This window comes from Anneissia japonica, unplaced genomic scaffold, assembly GCF_011630105.1.
Source record: "Anneissia japonica isolate Jap-2015-1 unplaced genomic scaffold, ASM1163010v1 scaffold288040_len302811_cov187, whole genome shotgun sequence".
NCBI lineage: Eukaryota > Metazoa > Echinodermata > Crinoidea > Comatulida > Comatulidae > Anneissia > Anneissia japonica.
Genome location: NW_022715091.1, coordinates 109409 through 133108, shown reverse-complemented (window position 1 = coordinate 133108; position 23700 = coordinate 109409). Strand labels below are relative to the sequence as shown.

General features: G+C 31.7%; 1 protein-coding gene across 3 annotated transcripts in view; it reads left to right on the top strand.

The window, feature by feature from the left end:
* The first annotated feature begins 14580 nt into the window (after positions 1–14580).
* LOC117109156 (microtubule-associated serine/threonine-protein kinase 4-like) overlaps positions 14581–23700 on the top strand; it is a 32405-nt gene continuing 23285 nt past the window's right edge. For 2 of the 3 annotated variants that reach the window (XM_033251408.1, XM_033251407.1), the window contains exons 1-4: positions 14581–14725; positions 15370–15521; positions 16239–16295; positions 19799–19910. In XM_033251408.1, the coding sequence (XP_033107299.1) occupies positions 14609–14725; positions 15370–15521; positions 16239–16295; positions 19799–19910 (438 nt within the window). In that variant the 5' untranslated portion in view covers positions 14581–14608. The remainder of the gene's footprint in view (positions 14726–15369; positions 15522–16238; positions 16296–19798; positions 19911–23700) is intronic. The other variant, XM_033251409.1, reaches the window with a different exon arrangement.

Sequence of the window (23700 nt, the reverse complement as noted above, 5' to 3'; positions counted from 1 at the left end):
CTCAACATCACCTAATCCCTAATCCAATAACACATTTACATTTTACACTATTTCTCAACATTATAAACATATTTAACATTACCATAATCATAAGTCAATTAACTTCCCCTTTTCAGTTTTTTAAACCTTGCCTCAAACGCCATAGTTCAAAGACTAGCCTAGCCCTACAGTAGGTGCTTTAGGAAACTGCAAAGGGTTTGTTATGTCAACATACCTATAGTTTCATCACATCTAGTCCTAGCCAAACAAAATTCTAATAAAACATTTAAACATTTAAAATGAAATTGTCACCTTTTCAATTCTGGGTAGAACAGTGCAAGAATTTTATCTGGCACTCTACAAGCTAATACACCTACCTCAACCGCTTAAAGATATCGATATCGGTATGAAATGTTTATAAATTTAACTACTGTATATTGTACATTCATATACAATACTGGGCTTTGTGTAGTATTTCTGTCATATGTTTCCAGGTTTATTTATTTATTTTTTTTAGGATCTAGGCTTTAAATACTTTCATTTCAATTTTTTAGTTTATTTTAGATGCCCATGAAAAATTCCTTTCACCCATGGGATTGAAACAAATTTTATTTGGGTTCTAAATTTGTATAGTTTCGTAATACCTACGGTAAAATAAATTTCATTTTTTTTTTTTTTGGCTCGTGGAAAAAAACTTATAATAATATTTAATTTAATAAATTATTAAAAATACTAAAATAGCAGGTAAAATGATAATTTTGCAATTGATGTAAAATGTACAATATAAAACAGAATAGCAGACAATTACTCCATAAATAAATTTTTTAAATCATATCACTTTTTAAAGTAATGTAGGCAAAGTCTGAATGGCTACGTATTTGCCATTATGGTCCGACATTGTTGAAACAAAACATGTTTCGCAAACTCCAGTGGCATCGTCAGAGTGGGAATTGCAGAAGAAAACTTGTTTAAGTGAATGACAAATACACATCGAGCGCAACGGTTGACTCCTTTTCATGTTCTAATTATTTACAACTGTCATATTTGTTGTGATCCATTGCCAGTGCCCTAATAATCATATGAATGACTACACCGTAATTTGATTTGTCGCTACTTGCTTCCATGCCATTACTGGCACGCGAGCGCTGCTATCCGATAAACAGGCTTCATACTTGGTTGCAATTCCAAAATCGAAAAATTGATCATTTCTGAACCGTATCGCAAATGAGTCATTTCTAAATAGCATATACACATATCATATGCTAACTGATATAATTGTAAATAAATTTGATTGTGCAATCAAGCCTAAATTTGTAATTAGTTTATATTTAATTAATTTGGTTAAATTCTTCTAATTTAGTAGTAATTAGCTGTCCTTTAAATTATTTACAATAACTAAGGTTGAATAATAACAATACTGTACATTGATCTAAGAACCACGGAGTAATAATGTATACAGTATTTCAATATATTACCCATTTTGTACTACTGTATTTGGTTAAACTTTACAATTGCTACAGTACATAATATATAGCTCAAGATTAACATGCGCTAATATTCTGGAATATAACAGTCTTTTCCGAGCAATAATAATGAATTATAATATTAATTAAAGTACATATTACAATTCTGTTGTCATTTTTAGTTTATTACAAAAAAAAGTTTTAAATGTTGTAGTGATAATATGATCATAATTAGAATTAAAAATAATGAGGAAGGGGTGGGAAATAGGATAATAAATTGTTAAAAAATATAAAATTATGATTTATACAGTTTTGAAATGAAGTTTTTTTATCTTAATTTCTCTTAAAAACACATTCAAAAATTTAAACACATGTGTCCTCCATAATATTACTTACGATTAAGTATGATTTAATCTTAATCACAGTCTGGTAATTTATATTAGATTGAGATTTATACACTCAAACTACTTAAAAATCCCCAACCAAAACATCCCTCCATGAACAGATTCCGTGTGAAAAATCCATGAAAAATAAGTTGAGCTCTTAGTGCAAATTTTTGACTTTCCGCCATATTTCGAGTACTTTTCCGAAAAACTTCAAACTTTCAACTGGTCTATCCTATTGTTTAAAGAAGCGTTCGCTATACGTAGACTACACCCTTTGCTTAACAATGGGCTCAGAGCTTCAAAAGAGCTTTCTTTGTTTTTGTAGGTATCTTTGATCATTATAAGAGTAAGAATGCTTCAATCTTTTGTTTAAATCACTGCTATGTCACCTACTAGAGGTAATGTTTTGATTGGTTAAACACTTTTGGTACTAGTGCATATAAGCTTGCTAATATGGATAATTTTTTCATTCCTGATGATGACATAATTAATGTCGAAATATTGAATCCCAACACGATGGCGTGTATTTCAATACTTGGAGTATGTATTATACTTTCTTAACTCTTTTGAGGTGCAATATATTTAAAACAAATTGATTTTTTTTTTTATAAATGTGTTTAATAATTTTAAAGAATTGAAGAATTATGATGCAATAAACTTTTTTAATTAACAACAAAGTTTATTTTAATTGTATATTTGGCTCTTTTAAACAAAATGGAATTTCTTTTAATAATGTTCCTAATAATTAATTAATTAATTTCCTAATAATGTTTTAGTATTAAACTTGTTATTTACCTTTTAATAATTTTGTTAAGTGTTAAGTTTTCCAAATGGTTTTAATGAACATTGACTTATTTTTTTTACATGTACAGTATTCCTTTATTTCTTTTTTGAATAAACTGATTATTGACATATCAAAATGTAGGTTATTCTTAATTACATTCTAGTTACATAACATTAAAAATGATGGATATAATATTCAACTTATTTATTAATTATAAGTAAACTTGCAGTACCCCATGTGAATATAATAATTTAAAGAAGAACCACAAATTTCTTTTCTCGCAGTTTCATTGAGGTCTGAGTGTCATCATTCTTCTATTTATATTGTCACTGAAAATTGAGGGAAATAATCAGTGGTTTTTCTCAGAACCATACTTTCATACAAGATGTACTGAAAGTTTTATTATTAATGTTCACTAGCCATGTAAATTCTCAGAAAATTTTCATTTATTACATTTGCTTTTTCTACTTGTAACCTACTACTACAGTGGTTTTATTCTATGTGGGAAATGCTTTAGTCACTGGAAACCTGACCTAATAAACATAAAAAAACTACAATGTACAAAAAAATACATTATATTTTATTTTTTTATTTATTTATTTATTATATTATTTTTTTTATATTTTATTTATTTATTTTTTGTGTGTGATTACACTTTCAGTGATACAGCACCGGGATCACAAGTAAAAAGAATAAAAGAAAAGTAAAGTGAAAAAAGAAAGTGAACTAAAAAACCAACACTAAAGAGTTAAAGAGAAAAAATAAACATAAATATAAAACTACACAGCAGGGTTTTAATTTTCTATTAAGGAAACTATATTTGTGTTTTTTTTTCTGTAATACGCCTGCTGCTTATTTTCATTGACAACATGCTGTATGTATTGTTAGCCTAACATTTATGTACTAGTACCTTGTGATCGATTTATAATAATAATAATGCAAAAACCGTGCCTTGGTATAGGTTAGCACTAATATTATATTGTTTGATATTGGTTCGGAAAAAAAATCTTTTTATTAAGTGAGGCCAAGGTTGGTGTGATTCAGTATAGCGAAGGCCACAGGGGACACTGTTCATGATCCGTTAGAACGGCGGCTTGGCGTGATGTCAAGGAGCATGGGCCTCAAGTTGAAGTCAGCTGATTTGGCTTGATGGCTCTAGTTAGAACATTGTTAGTTCTGTGTAAGCTCCATTATAGCATTGTCACTGAAACCAGGGTGATTCTGTGATGTTATTTGTCAGGTTCAGCCAGCAGATGCTGGGTATCTCATGTACAATACTTTTTACTTTGTTCTAGAAGTCTTTCTACACTGTAGTTCAACTGGCAGGCCCACCCCCTTGAAAAAGAAATTGTGCTTAATTTTTGCTGGTGCTTATGACTCGGTATTCTTTTTAAGGAAAAAGAAGTTCAATGAAATTTGTGTTAACTTCTCCTTATTATCAACACCAAAAACAGAAATTAATAAAATACTGAAGAGTGCTCCAAATCTAATTTCAATTTGGTCGACCCTGAAAAAGGAAGCTTTATGCACAGTCTGCAAAATGGCGGTTGTAAATGCACAGCCATAGTGTTCTATCGTCTGCAAAATGCCAGTCTTGAATATACGCCCTTAGCTCTAGCCCCTACAAAACTGTGGTTCCATGTGCATGGCCTTATTTCTAGTGCCTGCAAAATGGCTGTTCTGAATGCACGGCCTTTGCACTAGTGCCTACAAAACAGCGGTTCTAAATGCACAACCTGAAGTTCTAGTGCCTACAAAAGGTGGTTCTAAATGCACCCTTACAGTAGTAATGAATAATCAGAATAATAAAGATGCTCTGCGATGTAACATTGCTTTAGCCAATCTTGGCGAAAATCATAAATTATCTTCTGTATGGGATTGTGTTTTTGAATGTAGTATCCTTATAGGGCAAAGAAATAAATCATAAAATGTAGGTGTTATACACATTTACATCTCATTTTATGGTATAGCAGATAATAATTTTCCATCATTCTTCTGTGGTTGCTTCTTCTTCTTTTGTTTTTAACTTCTGAACTTTTAAAATATATTTTTAAAAATGAAAGTTATGGTGAATTATGTTCTAATATGCAATGTATTACTGTACATTTACTATTGAAAAAGTTCAATATTGGTCTACTCCACTGGGACAACAGAGGGAGGTAAAACACTGTTAGTGAGTCATCCGTCCCACTAAAGGTAAATGTTTGAAACATGGATCATTTCAATGCGGAAAAGAGTTAGTCTTGGTAAATTCATAGCTAACACCTAGGGGAGTCTAGCAGGCTAGAAATACCATGTAACAGGTCTTCAATCAATCGCTGCTAGCCTAAAAATCCTGCGAGGCTTTTAATCTTACCTAACTGACGTGTACGCTTATCACAAATTGAAATAAACAGCATTGGGATGGATTCTTAAACACAAAGTTGAAAGTTTTACAAATCACTGTTAAATCCTTAATAAGAGTATGGTTTCTAGGTGTGTAGCTTGGAGTCAAAGCGAGTTTTCTGTGCCAAAATGACTGCAGGTGTGAGGTGACTGCTCGCCTCTAGTCTATTTAGAGTGTGAAGTGATTGAACCTGACTCATCTAGGTCTTACCATGTGCACGCTATTCATGTTTCCATGTTAGTTTCAGATATGGTAAATTTCTCCTTGAAGAAAGCTGAGCACGCAAAGTGAGGCATTGTAGCACTTTACGGGTGGAGTTTTATGACTTTAAAAACAACCACCATAATAGCTTAGGCCTACTGTGCTGTAGACTAGATGTTCAATTAAAATTGTTGGCTAAACCAACTTGTCTAAATCTGTAAAAAGAATATTACTTTTCATGTTGATATATTTTACTGTGTTACCAACAAGTAGCACTCATATCATAGCACTTGTATTCAGTGCGCCGCTTATTTGAGAGGCATTTATTGGGCTTATATTTAAGAGATGCACTTATTAATGGTACCATGTGCTTATCCGATTTGTTGTAAGATGGTAGTTAGTATTATTTAATTTTTTTAATTGATATATGCTGCGGCATTTATTCGAGAATAGAGCTTAGCGGCCAAAAAAAATCTTTCTGGTGGAGTAATTATAGTTAAAATATAATAATGCAGAAATTGGTACACATTCAATATAACATGGCACTTATTTATTTGTACAGTAATATTCATACTTCAGTGCATTACAGTATTTGCTATTTGTGATTATTCCTACTAAAATATTATAATCAGATTTAAATTTAGTGTAAATTTTTGCTAAGATCTTATTGTATAGGAAATGAGATTTTCCCCATGTGGACATACGCAATGAATGATTACAGTATGCTCCACTACCCTACACCCCTGGGGATTCTGCTGATCACCAGGGATCCATCCTGTACAACAACAATTCTAATTGTTACACTCATTATTAAATTTGAAAATCAAGAGAACAGGAAAATGATTTCATAAACGTTTTATGTTTTGAAACTTACTTTTATTAATAAATGATGTGAAGGGAAGAAACAGATTAGTTTTTCTGAAATGATTTTTTTCAACATTTTCAATTATTATTTTGTAGGTATAACATCAACTAATAATAATTTGTAGTACTTCAGGCCCTACTCAGTTTACAAAATAAACATAGTGGTACTTAACTTAACATAAAATTAATTATGATATTTATACAAATTGCCTGTTTAAGCTGATTTGAACAGTAACATTTATTGATTATCCATACAGGCCTACTGTATCTCAATATCTCGGTACTGAATCCAAATTATTTTGTACATAATAATGAAACTGAATAGAATATTTAAAAGAATTATTAAAATAGGTTTTTTTTTTAAACATTCATAATACTGTACACCAAATCTAAAAATTGATAAATAAAATATGTGAAATCTCAACTTGCATATAAAAAATAATTATAATTAGGAATGATTAATAAATACACTTTTAATTGGTTTAGTTTTACTTTAATTTTTTTTATTTATTTGTGAAAAAATTTCCAAGCTTGCACTGGAAAAAGTGTATGTTTACACATATCTCACAATTCTTAACATTAAATTTCTGCTTTTGCACTCAACTTGAGGCAGCCACATTTTGCACAGAAGTGCTTATCTCGCCGAGTTATGTTAGGCATATTTTGTTCATACTGTGAAAGAATTTCATTGCATAAATTTCTCAACATTTGATTGTAATGTTATGTTTCCTAAACGAGACTCAGTTGGAAGTTATTCGCTTTTGAAACTCAAAACAAGATCAATACACAGTGAGCATTGCTTTTCTATGACATCATGCACGTTATTAAATAGTAGGATATAAACAAAGCAATCAATTATATTGCTAGCCCCCATCAAAAGGCTGTGAACTGCTATAATTTATTACAATCTGTTGGCATTACTTTTTTTGATTCAGGAGAATGGTGTGGTAACATAGGAAAACATCATGGTACATTATCTGCAATCTGTATTATCACATTCTAGGACTGCATACACAACTATGTTTTGTGAAGTACATCTGCATGGAATTGTGTCTATATTTATAAAAGAAAATTAAAATATACTTTATATACCACGGTGCTATCTTGATTGGAGAGGGTTGCATCATGTAGTTAGTTGACATTGTCTAATGGTTTATATAAGAATTTTATTTAAATTTCTTCAAAGTAAAATTAAGATTAAGGGTTAAATTAAGATGGTATTATTGAGGATTTGAAATAGAATGCTAAAATTTGAAAGTGTCATAGATTTAAAGTTGGTTTTAGTATGATCCGGGAGTTTATTCTATAACTTAGTAGATCGGTATACAAAAGTTCTTTTACTGTACCTTGCATATTATTCTAGGTGTATTCAATTAGTGTATTTTTACTTTGAGTGCGAGTACAATACGTTTGCAAATCATAATTAAAAACAAAATTTTTTGATAAATATGATGGAGCAGGACCATTTAAACATTTAAAATTATTAATAGCGGTTGTTCGTCCCATTTGTCACTGAGTTTGCTCCACCCTAATAAACTTAAAATATTTACAACTGGGGTTTTTATGTCTGCAGAAAGTAAAATTCTTCCTAATCTGTTTAAAAGTATTGGAAGTGAATGTGAAAGTTTAATATTACGTTGGAAATAATATAGAATGTGGAACCACTACCACCACTTCCTATGAAGTATTCCTGTTGACCTACAGCAATAATATGCATACTGGAATTGATTATATATTTATCAGGTTCCATTTAACCCTTCATGAAAAAATGTAGGCAAATTTTCACAATGGCCATACTGTACACATGCCTCATAATTCAATCAAGTCTTTATATTATGACATTGTTGCTATAAACAATAATTATGGGCCCTGTATTATATTTTAAAGCCAGGTACCATCTACCCAAACCACTAATTGAAATGTTATCTCAGGAAATTGATTGCCCATGAAATAGTTCTAATAACTCTATTGATTGACCAGTTTACCCTGGAATAATCAGTTTCCCAACCATGACATTATTGTGATAAACATTAAGGGCAGGATATTTTCTAATGAACGTTTAAAAAAAAACATTAAAAATATCCCAGGAATAATCAATCATTTGCCCATAAATTATGTCATGTGATATGCCTTAACCTAGGATGACACATGCCTAATTTTATGAAGGTTCATAGAACAGTCACTTTATTTCCACTTTGTAATTCAATGACATGGTCGGATATCCTTATACATTAATATTATGCTGCTAATGATGCCTCATCTACCTGCCTTATTTCATCATTGACTTGAGTATCCTATAACTACAGTGCTTTTATCGTGGACGGTAACATCAAACTGGTAAAAAACTCGTCTTTAATGGACATGGAGATATTCTGAACGTTACCTGATAATATCGATAAGTGGTAGATGTCAGTAAAACAAGTTATCTAAGGTATATATGCAAGCTTTTGTAGGAGGATCATAAATAGTTTCAATATGTTGGTCTTTATAGAGATCATGTTGTCAAATATTAGGGCAGCAAAGAGCCCAGGAATGCCTATAGGCACTTCACATACTCATGATCATTAGTACAGATGATTGGAACACATTCACTCAACTCCCTGGGAAAGTATTCATAACGTTGTAGCTGGGTCAGTGCATATAAAGATACTATCGGTAGGTTACCAGCGTTCAAAAGGAACATGGGTAATGTTCTTTGCCCAAGGACACAATAAGTCAGTAGCTTGAAATAGGAATCGATTCCCTGACCTTAAGATCGAGAGACCCTGATTTGATATGATTTGAATTTATTCCGAAAGATCTGATGACACTTTCACACAAGATAAAATATCAGGCCAGATCTAAGGATATTCCCAAAAGAGGACTATTCATGTCCCTGTTCACTTCCATAATACCTTTTGGATTATGCTTGGAACCCTGAGTGCTCATTTGCATACCAACCAAAGAGGGGGGGGGGCGGCAGGCGGCAGAGAAATGGTGCAGGAGCTACTTCAAGACACGGGACACTCGTGCTACCTATTTTACAGAAAATCATTTTTATTATTGTTGTTACTACTGCTATTTACACTAAATCGCACAATGCTCTAAAAAGACAACAGGAAAAGGGACACTCAATCATGCCTGAGAGGGCGCAATATCTGTACTGGTTCTCGATGGTGAACCGTTTTCCATCTGTTCAGGATATCTGCTGTGGCTATGTACCAAATGTAGCCTTAGCACCCAGTCTAGCTAAATTCCTGAATAAAATTGTGAGGGAAACTGACACTTTGACACAGGATGGGCCAGGGACTTTAACTACCAATTTAACCCTGGTTAATTCCTGTGCTTGCTCTACCAAGTCCTCGCATACAGTATATACCCTATAAATGCTTTAACTTCCCCCATATTTCCACACTTGTGTTACCAAGTCCTCAAAAATATACCCTGTAAATGCAGCACATCCCCGTATACAGTAGAAATATTTAAGAGTGATCCCCACAATCTTTAATCAGAGACCACATTTCCCCCGGTCCTTGGTTGCACACAATAGTTGAATTCTTGTTATCACTTCATAGCACATTGCATTCTACACTCAATATATTGTACTTTAATAAAAATCATGTGATCATTATGTGTAGCTTGGGATCACAGATAGTGTCTGTTGTGCATAGACATTGTTATGCATTGTAACAAATTTAACTGCTGGTTATTACATCACAATCTAGGCTCATAGGAGCTTTAGCATTTTTTTTTCTTCCTTCAGATATTCAAAACCATTCCACATCCATTGGAGCAGCCTTGAAGAAGTTGAATGTTGATCTAAACTCCTTAAATAAAAAACAATTAATTTGGATGATGATATTGGTAAGCCCAAGGGGTAGAAGCTATAAAGCACCCTGATGTCCATTCACTAATAGTTATAGTATTGAATTGCACCTCTTCTTATGGGATAATTACAGCCATATATTTCTGATGCTGAACATTTGACGTAAGCTCAATATAGGTGATGAGTTTACGTAAATAAAAATGAGACCCTAACATAAAGGTGTGTTTATAAGATGTCTTATCCGTAGGCTGATAAAAGCAGAGGCAATAACAATTAGCTCAGACAGGCTGAAAATGTTATTGATCTTGCAAAAATCTTGATTAATGATCATTGAAAACGAGATAAATTGCGAACAATGTATACATTTACATCACTGGAGCACTTCAGCGAGGATTGTTTTTCTTTTTCGATGTGCAATATGTTGTTAATTGCAAAGATACAGAATTATAGTCGATGGTTATTGGTATTAATTCACGTGTCTAGACCATTAGGCCATAAGCTGGCATCACTCATTGACCTTGTTTTTGCTCAACAATATGTTTATAGGGTGCTGCCGCAAGCACGTTTTCATTATTAATAGAAAATATTTGTAAGTAATGTAATGGCCTGGCATTTTGTACAACTATTTTTTCCTTAGGATCCCAAGTGTTTGAAAATGAAGTTTAACTAAACCAAAAGTAATTGTATGTGATTAGCTCAAGCCTTATTAGTATTATAAATATTTATTGTGGTTTAACAACCAGCGTTGGAACAGTGTCGCTTTCATACTAGCTTTCATCGCTAGATACACATGGAGAATTTAAAATAAAAGGAGTAAAATCTAGATTTTATGAACTGTTGTAAAGTGTATGGATTACTATTTATCATATTATTTTTTAAAATTTAACTTCCTTTATTCTTTGGTGTATGAACAGAAATTAGGAAAGTGATTTTATTGTTATAAAATTGTAGAACAACCCAACTCACTTTGCTGACATACTGTAAGCTTGGTTTCCATACAATCGCTACACGTTATCGCCGACAGCTTTCAGTGATGCAGTTTGGTCGTTCAAATTGGGCAACATTATGCCCAGTACAAGGATTGCACTGAAAACACTGTACCGACGATGTAACGATTGTATGGAAACCCATCTGCAAGCAGCCATTCTCCAGTGTACAAAACCAACATGCATACATGAAATTCAAATAACAAATATATATGTATTTTTTTATGTTTAAATGAGCATTTTATCATTATTGCTCTGTATTTCTTACTACCTTAATATTCTGTGTGCTCAATGCAACAGTAAATTTACATCTATTTTTTCTGTTGAAAGACTTAGGCTTGGCTCTGTAATATCCTTTTCCTCTCCAAATTCCCTCTGGTTATCCAGTTAATGCAACAAATCACACAATTTACAAAACCAATTATTACAACGTCCTTATGACTACAAGACATTTTTTTACAAATTTAATTTATTTTAAAAAATTCTGCAGTTTTATTGCCAATGGTATTGTAACAGCTTTTACATATGTGAAATTCAAAAACATTTTTTTTTTGTAAAAGTAGATATAGATAATGAGAAATTAATTCTTATGACTATATTGTAACAGTTTTGGTTATATTTCATATTTGTAGTTTTAAAAAGCATCTTTAAAACTAGCATAATTAGTTATTGTTTAGTTTTCCACCAATCAGCAGCAAGTTTCTGTATCAAAACCCTGTTTTCCTGTTTAGAATTTCTCTGTTTGCATTCTCTGCATATATTATTTAAGACGATTCAAGTAAGTCAATCGAAATATTGAGACATTTTTGACAAACAACCGTTCTTTTCAGAACCATCTACGTGGTGTTCCGCAAGTATTAAGTATATTATTACTTGCCATGCATATCTTTAAACAACATAATTATAATAACAGAACATAAAAAACAAATTATAAAAGATATAAAATAATTTAAAATGAATTGTTGCCGAATGGCTTAGCGAATGGCATGATTAAATCATCTAAACACGGCCATTGTGTTTTAGCTGTCAAACTTGGCACGTACTTGGCTTCAAGTAATGCGATGTAATTGATGATAATTTGTTTACCGTACTGTATATCTGGAAAAAATGGGATTGGTTGTATAATAATACAACTGTACAGTATAAAAATATAAATTAATGGTGGTGTGGTGTCCTATGCACTACAGTACATTGTAATATTTACTGTAGTCACAAAAAGAATACATAATAGTCTAATTTTTAAAAAAAACAATTAATATATTTAGTATAAATGTGAGTGTAAACAAACCCATTGGCAGGATGCAGGATTTTGCAGCATGAGAATAAGGACCTACAGTAGGTGCCCAGAAATTGCTCTCTCACTGCACTCCCTCGGTACTATGTTTTATAATGATGAAAATAATATGTCAACAATACAATACAACAATTATTTTTCTTTATACAATTAAGAAACCCCCAAACCTGCAACCCCCAACCCTGCAACCCCACTCTCCCCGCATCTGGACCAGTCTCCCAAATTTGTCCAGTTTTGTTTTAAAGGTCTGGACACCTGAGGTATTCAGTTTTGGCTGGTTTTCTGTTTTGGTTGGTTGGTTGGTTCAATCATGGACATAATAGGTTAATGGTTCAACCCCTTCATGATGTGACAGCTGGTGCTATGCTATTGCCAAGTCTAGCAACTTACCGAGAGATGTACTGTACAGAAGACATCACGAAAAGGACACCAAATGATTGTTTTTCTTTTATTGAATATAACAGAGTTTCCGCCTCCTTCACTTTCGTGACCCTTTGAAGGTTCTCTGTGTATGCTTTGTAATAAATCAATTATTGTTAAATTTCAACCAAAAAAAAAAATGTTTTGTATAATGATTGTTCAATTTGGATTTACAAAGTGAGAATTTAAAAGTTTTGTCATTTCTCTCAGAATGTATCAACAACAGGATGAACTCATAATCCCATTAACAATTATCAACAGTTCACTAACAAAGGAAAGATACACGTTATGATAAACAATAATTGTCGCTGACAGAAATTTGGTAATCAGAGAGCAGGCTGTTTCTTACGTGGCAATGTCTAATCCTCTCCTTCCCTTTGACTTCATTATATAACATTCTCAGTAATTCAGTAAAGAAGTGCTTGCTTGTACTTTTAAGTTTTTCTAATTCATTTGTTTGTGCAACCAGGGAGTTGTTCACTACTGTATAACAACTCCTGGTGCAACCATGGAGGTATTATAATACCTCCATGGTGCAACAAACTAGTTCTTATTTAGGCTATAACTTTCATTTTGTATCAATATCTACTTGTAATTAGGATTATAATATTTCTAATGCCATCTAACGTGCGTAACATTGTATTCTACAAATCACCAGCAAATTAAACTTAATTCTTTTCATTTAAATTATGATTTTTAAGTCATTGTATTACATAATGTATTATAAATATGTAATCATGCCTTTTCCATGCTACAGTTGATGTCCATGATGGATTAAAAAAAAGATCACTGAGTTGAAATAAATATTTGGAAAGTATAATAGAATGTTATTAATTTTAGAATAATATTTCTTATAAGGGACTCGCCTACATTATAGTGGCGATAATAATTTTTGTAGCTTTGTTGCTCTAGGGTCATAGTCAAGCCTCTTTGTATGTGGATTGATCGCATCATTTACTTTAGATGACTTGCATTTTTAAACATTGGCCATAAAAAAAGCCTGGTAATACAATGCTAATGTTTGAATAGCGATTTCCTAGAAACATTGCACAAAAATCAATTGATTTGATGGATTTTTTGAATGACTAACAGTTGAACAAAGTCACATGAGCTTTATCTAGACAACCTCACATTTATTTTGAAAAACCATGAAAAATGGAAATTATTACCGTTGCCATTACAGATGGAAATAGTTACCAATGCCATTCATGATTTAAACTAAGACCCATGAATTGTACTGTTAATGATAATGTTATGTTAATGATGTGGCATTATTCTTAGGTTAGTATTAACAAAACAATCAATTTGACTGTTGAAAATGATTATCTTCTTAATCTATTAATCTGGACACAACTGTGTTTATATCTGTATTATAATTGAAAAGGAAAATATATGAGTACAGGTAGTTTATTGCAATAAGAACACCTCACGTTTTCAAAATAAATTGTAGTACAGTATATTGTAACACGTCACAGTAGTGCCTTACTACATCAATACTGTAAGTTTAAATGTTTTTAATATGGCTGTACTGAATGTTAATATAAGTACAGATCCAAATTATGTATAAGGTGTGTGCTGTGTGTCTAGCATCTATTAGAATTTTGCCTTCAAAAGACTATACACTCCTCTTCCAAAAGCATAATTATTAATGTGTGGTACATATTTTAGTTTGTTTCAATGATCTTCAACAGTCCGTATATACCAGGAATATAAAATTTGTCATAATTGATAACATGAACACATATTTTAAGGTAAATTAAAAGTAATATTAATACTTGATATTATTTTGCTTTTTTCTATGTTAATTTTTTTAGTTTAGATTATTAGATTATCTACATTGTTGTTATTATTATTATTAATTACAGATGTATTTATTGTAGAGTAATATAGTTTGTGGTCCAGCAAGTTCTCAAAATCTCTATGAATATGTATATAAGCCAATCAATAATAGACAATCTCTGATGTAAAACACACTTATTAATCATGTTTTTTTTTTTAATCCTCGTAGGAAGTCCAGCTGATAGCCCGAGACCATCCGCCATGCATGGATTACATTTTGCATTTAACTCTGTGAAGCAGGCCGATGGACGCCGGTGGTCATTACACTCTCTGCCGTCATCTGGCTATGGCACCAACACACCAAGCTCAGCTGTATCTGTATGTCTTCACGTCATTCCTTGTTTGGTTTCCCATCATTCCTTGTTTTTTCCTCCTTATTACTGTCTTTGAAGCTATCGTTTTTTGGGTTTTGGTTTTGATATCACTGATCTCATCGCAATTTGAATTGATGAGATAATAAATGCCGAAGAAAATCAAATGAATCAGTATCGTATTAAATTATGAACTTTCTCATATTGAGAAGTAATTTAGATTATGATTTTACTGATAGTACTATATTTATTCTATAGTTTATATTTTTCATATCTGCCCTCATATTATGATTATCACCTTCCAAAAAGAATTCAAATATAAATGAGATAGATACGGTATTTATTATACAAAATGATATGTTATTTCTGGAGAACCAGTAATGAACATTCTACACAATAATGACCTTACACGATTTGTCCAAATGCCAAAGAGAGATAGGCACTCTGGCCTGTGTACCTAGAGAGAGCTTCAGGTTTCAAATTTTTAGTTTTACCTTCTACCAAAGATTTTATTGACAACTAAGTAAAACAAATATATTTTTCATAATCCCCAATTTATATATTTATTTTATTTCATTTTAGATGGTAATAAAGTGCTTAATTTTTAGCTATTCCTAATATAATATTGTTTCTAATTGTTTTGCCTTTTAGTCCTCATGTTCCAGTCAAGAACGCTTGAACCAATTACCGTCGCAGCCAACCATGGACGATCTTAACCTGCTCTTTGAACACTTTGGCAGTCAACCAGAACCAGTACCAGAAGAAGATGAGGGAAAGATCAGACCTAGGTCTAGAAGTCTGAGGTACAGTTATATTGCCCTTAAAGGGACATCCATAATTTTATGCAACAAAGTACGATTCTCATGTTGGGTAGATGGATTGATGGATTTATTCGGTGTAAACACTAAGGATAACCCACGAAAGTCTGTAGAAGACTTATTTCCGTGAGTAGGGTCCTTCTGGTGGTGATTGGGCAGTCCACCGGGAGACAATCCCCTACTCTTTTCTGAAAAGTGTACTGCGTTCTTTAACATGCGCATTGGCCCTAAATGAACACAGGATCAATGGCTTAAACGTCCCATCCAAAAGATGGTGCACCATCGTAACTTGCATTTCAGCCCTCCAGCTGAAACAAAATGAGAGCAGCAATGGAAATTGAACTGGGGACCACCATGGTTCAGCGCACACACAGTAGCTACCACCAGTTTAGTCAGCTTAAGCTAAGCTGGATACATTCTGACAGTAAAAGGCAGATCTACCTACGTGCAATATTAAATTATTCATTCAACCAATCATATTTAGTTCAGGGTATTTACATTTCAATATGTATAGATGGGTGAATGAAAGAATACTCAATCAAAAGGAATATTTCATTTCATGAGCATGTCACTTCAATTATTTAAAACAGAAAAATATATTCAATTGAATGTTTTTAATAAAGATAATACTCATTTTTTTTCATTAAAAATATAAAATGTTATACAAAGAAGTGAATTTATGCAAATTTTATAAATCTCCAGCAATCTACCCAGCTTCAGCAGTTTAAGGTGGCACCACCATGCTCAAGCTTTATACAAGTAAATATGCTTGCTGCTTGCACATCCGATATATTTAAATGCTTGGCCAGGTTTTATGCAAATGAGCAATGCTAGGCATGCCACCTCTATGATAATGCATGAGCAATGATTGTTTTGACTTGATGACAATTCATTGTGAGTCAGTAACGATATCAAACTAATGACTAAGAGTCCGAGCAACAATACATTTAATTAAAACTAATTCAGTTAATTTTGAATGATAATAAATCATCGTAAATATATATTTGCGTAATTAATTGGATTAAAGTTTCAAGTTTTATCTACTTTCTCAGTCCATATTAAGAACAAACCAAGATTAAGAACAAAATAAGAAGTACTGTCTTATATTGAGTTATTTGAGGTTAATGAAATTTTTAAAAATGGCCTGGAGAATAGAAAGAAAAGACATTAATTGTGTCTGAATCAGAATATATATTTTAATAATTGGTCATTATTTGGCTTAAAAACTCAGGTTTTATCAATATTCTCAGACTAAGAACAAACTAATCCTATTAGTAGATCAGTACAAAAAGAAGTATTGTCTTATATTCAGTTATTTGGGTTAAATAAAAAAAAAAAAAAAAAAAAGAATAGAAAGAAAAGGGATTAATTGTGTCAGAAGATGAAATTGTGATTCAGTTGGAGTGTTTTCAATTTCTGTCGATGACTCACAGTATCGGCGACTGCAAAAAAAGAAAAGAGCCCTCAAATCCTAAGTGCATCGTGCAGTGTCATGGTCCGTACTGGACCCTTATGTGCATGATAACGTGTGATGGGTTCACGCAAGCAAACCAGTTTCTGGATTGACAGTTAAACCCATTGTTATTAATCAGTTCTATTCTAATCCTATTATTCACTGCCTGTGTGGTTTGAAACTTCTCAAGGCATTAGAATGTCAGTGTGTTTGTTGAATCTGGACTTTCATCATAGTCAGGGAATAACCATTTATTGGCTTGCTCTGTTCTTTCTAAGATAGCCCTGGTAACAGTATTAAAATTTTTTTACAGTATTATTAAACAATATAGTTTTTCAATAGGTAAAATGAAACCAAAAGAATGTCTAAAAATAATAGAATCCTTGCATTGTTTACAGTTGCACCAAACAAGAAACCAGTTTATGTTACACAGGCAATACAAAATCTGTTACATATTTGGTGGTTTTTGTATGCATGGTACATTAAATGTCTTACTGCATATCATGGTTATGAGAACTACTACAAATTAATATACAAAATTTAAATTTTGGATTTTAGCTGATATTGTGGAAGGAAAAAGGTTGATGCTCTGTGGGTGGGTTCATAGTAATAATGCAAAGAACTTGTCTAGAACCACATCCCGATCCTCTGCATTACAATGGCCTGTCGCTAAACTCGGATGGAGTGCTGCATCTAACTCATCATCACAACTTTAGGGTAGAACGTCTATGTAACAAATGCGCACAAGATTCGTAATTTCAAAAATTAGATTATTTACCTGATTATGCTAAATCATTTATCAAATTACATGAAATCGGTAAACTTCTCCTTTAAGACTTTGACATGTTTAATTTGTATTCAACATTATTTGCGCTTGCGTAATATATTAACCTTTAACTTGCAGCGCAATTGTGCTGAATTAAAGGCTGTAGTCTACCAATTAACCCATAAGCACGGAAGATCTTAAACCAATGCCGATATTACGACTATAATGTAAATGTATGATCCTTTATTGAACATCAACTCAACAAATTTGTATTAGTCTAGTGGGCCCACGTCAGCCACAGAGCAGCGTTTACCAGTTGGTCGGTTCACAGTAGTACAGTATCTCTACATTTTTTCAAAATCATGATACTGAGATGTTTATCGTGAATATTAGCTGTAAAACAGGTGACTGAACGATCAGGTAATGAGAGTAAAGTGCCTTATCCAAGGACGGAAATAAGGTCTTGATTATCGAACGGTAATAATGCCTGATTACTTTATACCATTATAGCGCCCCCGCCTAACTGCTGGACCACTCAACTCGTAATTATATACTGTTTTTTGTAAATTTTTGACATTACATGATAATTAAGAATTGTGGAGTAGGCCATACTTGTATAGCATTTCCTTACATTGATTAGCTGAATTATATTCACTGGTTTCTGCACCATTATAATTAAATTAGCTTAAAAATAGCTAATTATCAATTTTGTATATTTTTCAAAAACTGGTTTGTAAAATTTGTTTCGTTGACAACAGAAATTACCAAAAACCAGAGTGGGTTAATTAGCAATAAGTTATCCATATGACCAAAACAAACATGGATTGGTCAATAGAGCAAAAACATTAAAAATTAATATAATTTAGATTAAATTTCAGAAAATATTAATTATAATATTTGCCTACTGTACATTAAGTCAATAAATGATTGTATGCTAACAGACTTCAAAAACTATACTATAATATTTGTTTACGATTAAACCCAACTACCGCAAGCTGAAGCAACCTTGACTACGCTAGCATGTATCATGGTAACTATGCAGTTGTTTTGTTGCGTATTTACCAATTTCTATTCGTCTGGTCGTCTTCGGTAAATAGGATGTTACCACTGCATGGTTTAATGAAGAACGACCAGTCGATTGCAACAATGTTAATTTGTTTTTCCAATATTACATAAGTGCATTATTCACTAACACCACCACAAATCAAGCATCCGTATTGTCTGTAAATTCCCAAAATACTGTATGCTATGATTCTGTAATATTCGATGGTCAGCTAGATTTGACTGGAAACTTCTCTCCAGTGATATAGCTTCCTGTATGGGTCACTTCAGTGGTTTGCTATTGGGTTTCCTTTGAATAATTACGTAGGTTGGTAACCTACATTGGTGATGGATCAAAAATCTTCTATATCTTTACAACATCACTGGAAATAGCTTTAAGCTGGAGATTTTAGACTATAAAATACAATGCTTGTTTTTTGATGCCCAATTGTTCCAGCAATGGTTGGCAACATTTAACAATATTTTACTTTGTAATGAATAATGAAAATTATAAATGATATATTATTGATATTTATTATTGGTTAAAATAATACATGAGTGTTGTGTTCCATGTGCTTGATCCAGTGACCGTGGGTAATAATATAAAGCGCATAGAGGTTAGTCTATAATATGCGGTTATAAGTTGACAATTATTATTATTTATTATTATTATTATTATTATTATTATTATTATTATTATTATTATTATTATTGTTATTATTATTATTATTATTATTATAATATATTTAAAATAACCTGCTTATTTAAACCATTGAGAGTGAGAGAGCTACATATAAAACAGGTTTAAATTATATTTTCTGTGTCAATTACTTTATTAAACACTTTAATGAAAACCATTTTCCCGCTCAGGTTTAATAAATAATTACTATGAATGAGTATTATGCTATGATACGTGGTGTATGATAAATGATGTTGATACTGTAGGAATTGAGCTGAAGCATATAGTATTCATTTATTAATTTGTTTGTTTTACTTTTCTAGCGCTAGCCCCAGTTCTTCCAGCATGTGTTTAGATTCTGAAGTACTTCTGATGAACAGTCTTTACAAAGATAGATTTCCAAAGGCCAAACAACAGATGGAAACTGAACTGAGGGTGAGTGAATTATGACCCAATGGTTTTGGGCTTAAATTAAATATGCATATTTCATAACCAGCATATATTAATATATGTCACATGTTGTCTTGTCATCGTGGTTGCTTCATGTTTATAATACGTCAAATTTCCTATAGATTTTGAGGTTTGGCAACAGTAGCGTTAAGTAATGATTAGTTCCTAAGTATTTTTAGGTGCATTATCATCATTGTCATCGCTCACCTTTATTGACTTCACCATAATCTTCATTATCAATATCACGCTTAATATTATGATACTGGAAATCACCATACTTCACTATTATCATAATTATCATGAATCATTAACAATGTTATCACTCATCTCATAATCACACTCATACATTAATAACATCATAAACTATTTCCATCATCTCTCTTCATCATCATCCCCATTTTCCTCAATAGCTTATAATTATCATTATCATCATCATCATCATCATCATCATCAACCTCATCGTTATTATCATTATCATCATTTAATCATTGTCGTCATCATCATCATCATTTTCGTCCTCATTGTGATCATTATCATTATTACTGTATAATCATCATATTGACATCATCATCATCCTTGTCATTGTTATCTTTTTCCTACCTAGCACAGTTTAACAGACTCAATAATTCTCTTCAACAAAAATGAGTACGCCATTAAAACTTGAGAAAATTATCTACCATTGAATCACTCGTTGAAGCTGCCAGAGCAACCTGGCATTTATCCAACCCAAGATGATATCATTGATCACATGACTGTCTCACAGTTCCGACAGCCGTCCTCTGAGAACAGTCTGTCACTCATTCGATGCTACAATGTCAATCCACCAACGATGATCCACGGAACTTGTATTAAAGATATTACAAGTAGATGTGTATTTAGATAGATCTGCTACATTGTGTAGGGAATTGTTATATTGTGATTTATGGCACAAAAAAGCTTATCAATTTTGACTTATTAATTTAGTTTCATTTTGAAATAAATTATAGAAAATGTAAACCAGAATAACTACGGTATATTGCACGGCAGCCGCAGTGCAGTGCCATCCGACTTAACTACAATACCACATACGGATACAAACATTGTCTTTAAGCCGCCCGAATCAAAATATAAGGGTTATTCGAGGAGCCAAGTGATCAGACTTCAATTCAAACCCAATGCTAACCGTGGTGTTTAGCACAATAAGCAGGAACAATACGTCTCAGCCAACCACTCAACTGTCTTATATATCAACGGATTTGTGGTCATTTTAATATTTTAGTTAGATAATACAAATTACATCATAGCTAGCCATAAATAGAAAAAACTGGAAGTATTGTTTTACATGATAAGATAGTAAATGTGAACTTTTCGTATTAAAATTAATAATAATAGATTATAGTTTTCAATTTTGACACTAGAGTAACTTTCATTCAAATATTTTTGTGGTTGAATTAATAATATGTGTCATTTTTGGCCCTTATGAAAATCCAATGAGTATTTTACAAATTAAGATAATTGTTCTTTTCTTTTCATGTCCATTTTGAGCATTATTTCAAGATTAAATAGCGTAGTTTTAAAAAGTTTTATTCAGTTTATTTACATAAATAAGAAAGAGCATAGTACTGAAGGTACCGAGGTACAAAGAAATTTACAGTGAATGATAAAGTAAAAAGAAAATTTAGCCATAAAAGTTTAAAAATAATAATCTTATTTATATTTTTATTTTTATAAACTATAGACTTTTTAACTATGGCAAAATTATATACATTACAGAGGAATTTTTCTAAAATGCTGTTTATTACATGAGATTTAAATTGATTCAGTGTTTGATTTGTGAAGAAAGCAAAGTAAAGTTCATGCTACTGGTAACAAATGGTATTATTTGACTTGCAATAAGGAACTGCTGCAATTTTGTCTAGATAATGTATCAAATCAGTCAGCGAGTAATTCCAATCCCTCCATTAATTTAGAATAACAATTATGATATTTTTTAGCTATTAAACAATAATATTCCTCGAATAATGACTATTCCGTGCAGTTAGTTGATATTGCTACCTAAACATTGGAGGGAGAACCATACCAGTGTTTCTTATAAAATTATAACAAATATAGAAAACTATATTAAATGTCGAACGAGTAAAAACACCACAATGCATGTTCAAAATTTTGGTGGCGTTATCTGTGACCTATTGGAGATATATTAAATGTAAAATTAAATGTGCATGTGGATTGTTTTACCTCAGCACTCTGGTGTAATATTAAACATTAGTTATTTATTTAAAACACTAAAATTATTAAAATGTGGACATTTATGGTAAAAGTATTAGTTTAAAAACAGGAAAGGGCTTCTTTGTAATATTGACTTGTATAGTGAAACCAATATAAGTGGGGAAAGAATTAATAATAGTAAACATTCATTGAAAGTGCATATTAATATGTTGACCCATACAGTTACTGCTATTGTCTATTAATAGTCTTATCTTAGGCCTCCATTATCTTTCTGTGGCTGTCAAAAATATAATTATCCTGAATTATACTGTTTGTTATTGATTGAATGAGATATCGCCTTTAACCAGATTTATATATGTCTGCGCAATCGGACATCCAATGCGTACTTTCTTTGCAAACCATATATCAGTTCATTAGAAAGATTAACAAGACTCCAGTCCTCCTAATATTGGTCTGACCCATTTTAGGTTTGAACTTGCCTGCGTTGGTTTGGATATATGAACTTCAAGCTTATATATGTATATGGAATTTCATATCTCATTTCTGAATAATTATGTATTATTTTACCGAAGAATATCTAAAGTAAATTTAGTTACATATTCAGGTACAAACATCATACTTGTTCGTAATTAATAATAAAAGGCATAGTTGTCTCTCAACTTCTGTACAATCATTTTTAGAAGGTTTGAGCATAATTTCCTATTCATATTAGTTGCTTAATTTCATCATAGTAGCCTATAGCAAAAGCTTGTAAACTATTAACAGGCCCTCATATAAATAGAAATACAAAACGGACTACGTGCTGTGCGATGAGTTTTAATAAAATTGAATTAAATTGAAATCAATAACAAGCAAATGAAAAACATTAATTATAAAGATTTAAAAAAAATTAAATTTAGAATTACAGTAGTTTACTAAAGACATTATTTTTTCTGCCCCATTTTTCATGCAGTAATATCAATTTAATATCAACTTAACATTAAACAGGCCTTCAAATCAGTAACAATACAACACAGACTATGGTGCTATGAGATGAGTTTTAATAAATGGAATTAAACTAACATAAAAAAGAAACATTTAATATAAAGGTTTTGTTTTTAAGCATACAGTGGTTTACTAAAAATGTTTTTCTTTTCCCTACCCCATTTTTCATATAATATCAATTCCACATTTTGCCAAATTGTCAAGAAAAATCTGCTTGTGAAAGTGTATCCATATAAATTTTCAGAAATTTCACAAGAAATATTAGTATTTTATCTGGAAATTTTTGAGATCATCATTGTGCATGCAAAATGCCTTAGGCAGATCCAAATACCATTTCTCTTTTTTTCAAAGCATTTTCATACATTTTCTTTACAGTTATTATATAGATTTCTTGTTAAATGTGAGAAATCATATTGCTAAAATTCATTCCCGTTGCCTTGAAAATGTGAAGTGGTGTAACTCTTCATTTGGTACGCATTTGTGTACAATGATTGTACCAGATAAGGTTTGGCCAAGGAAATTTTTTTAAAGACTAACAATCTACAGTAGTTAGTGATTATGAATTTGAATTTTACTTTAATAT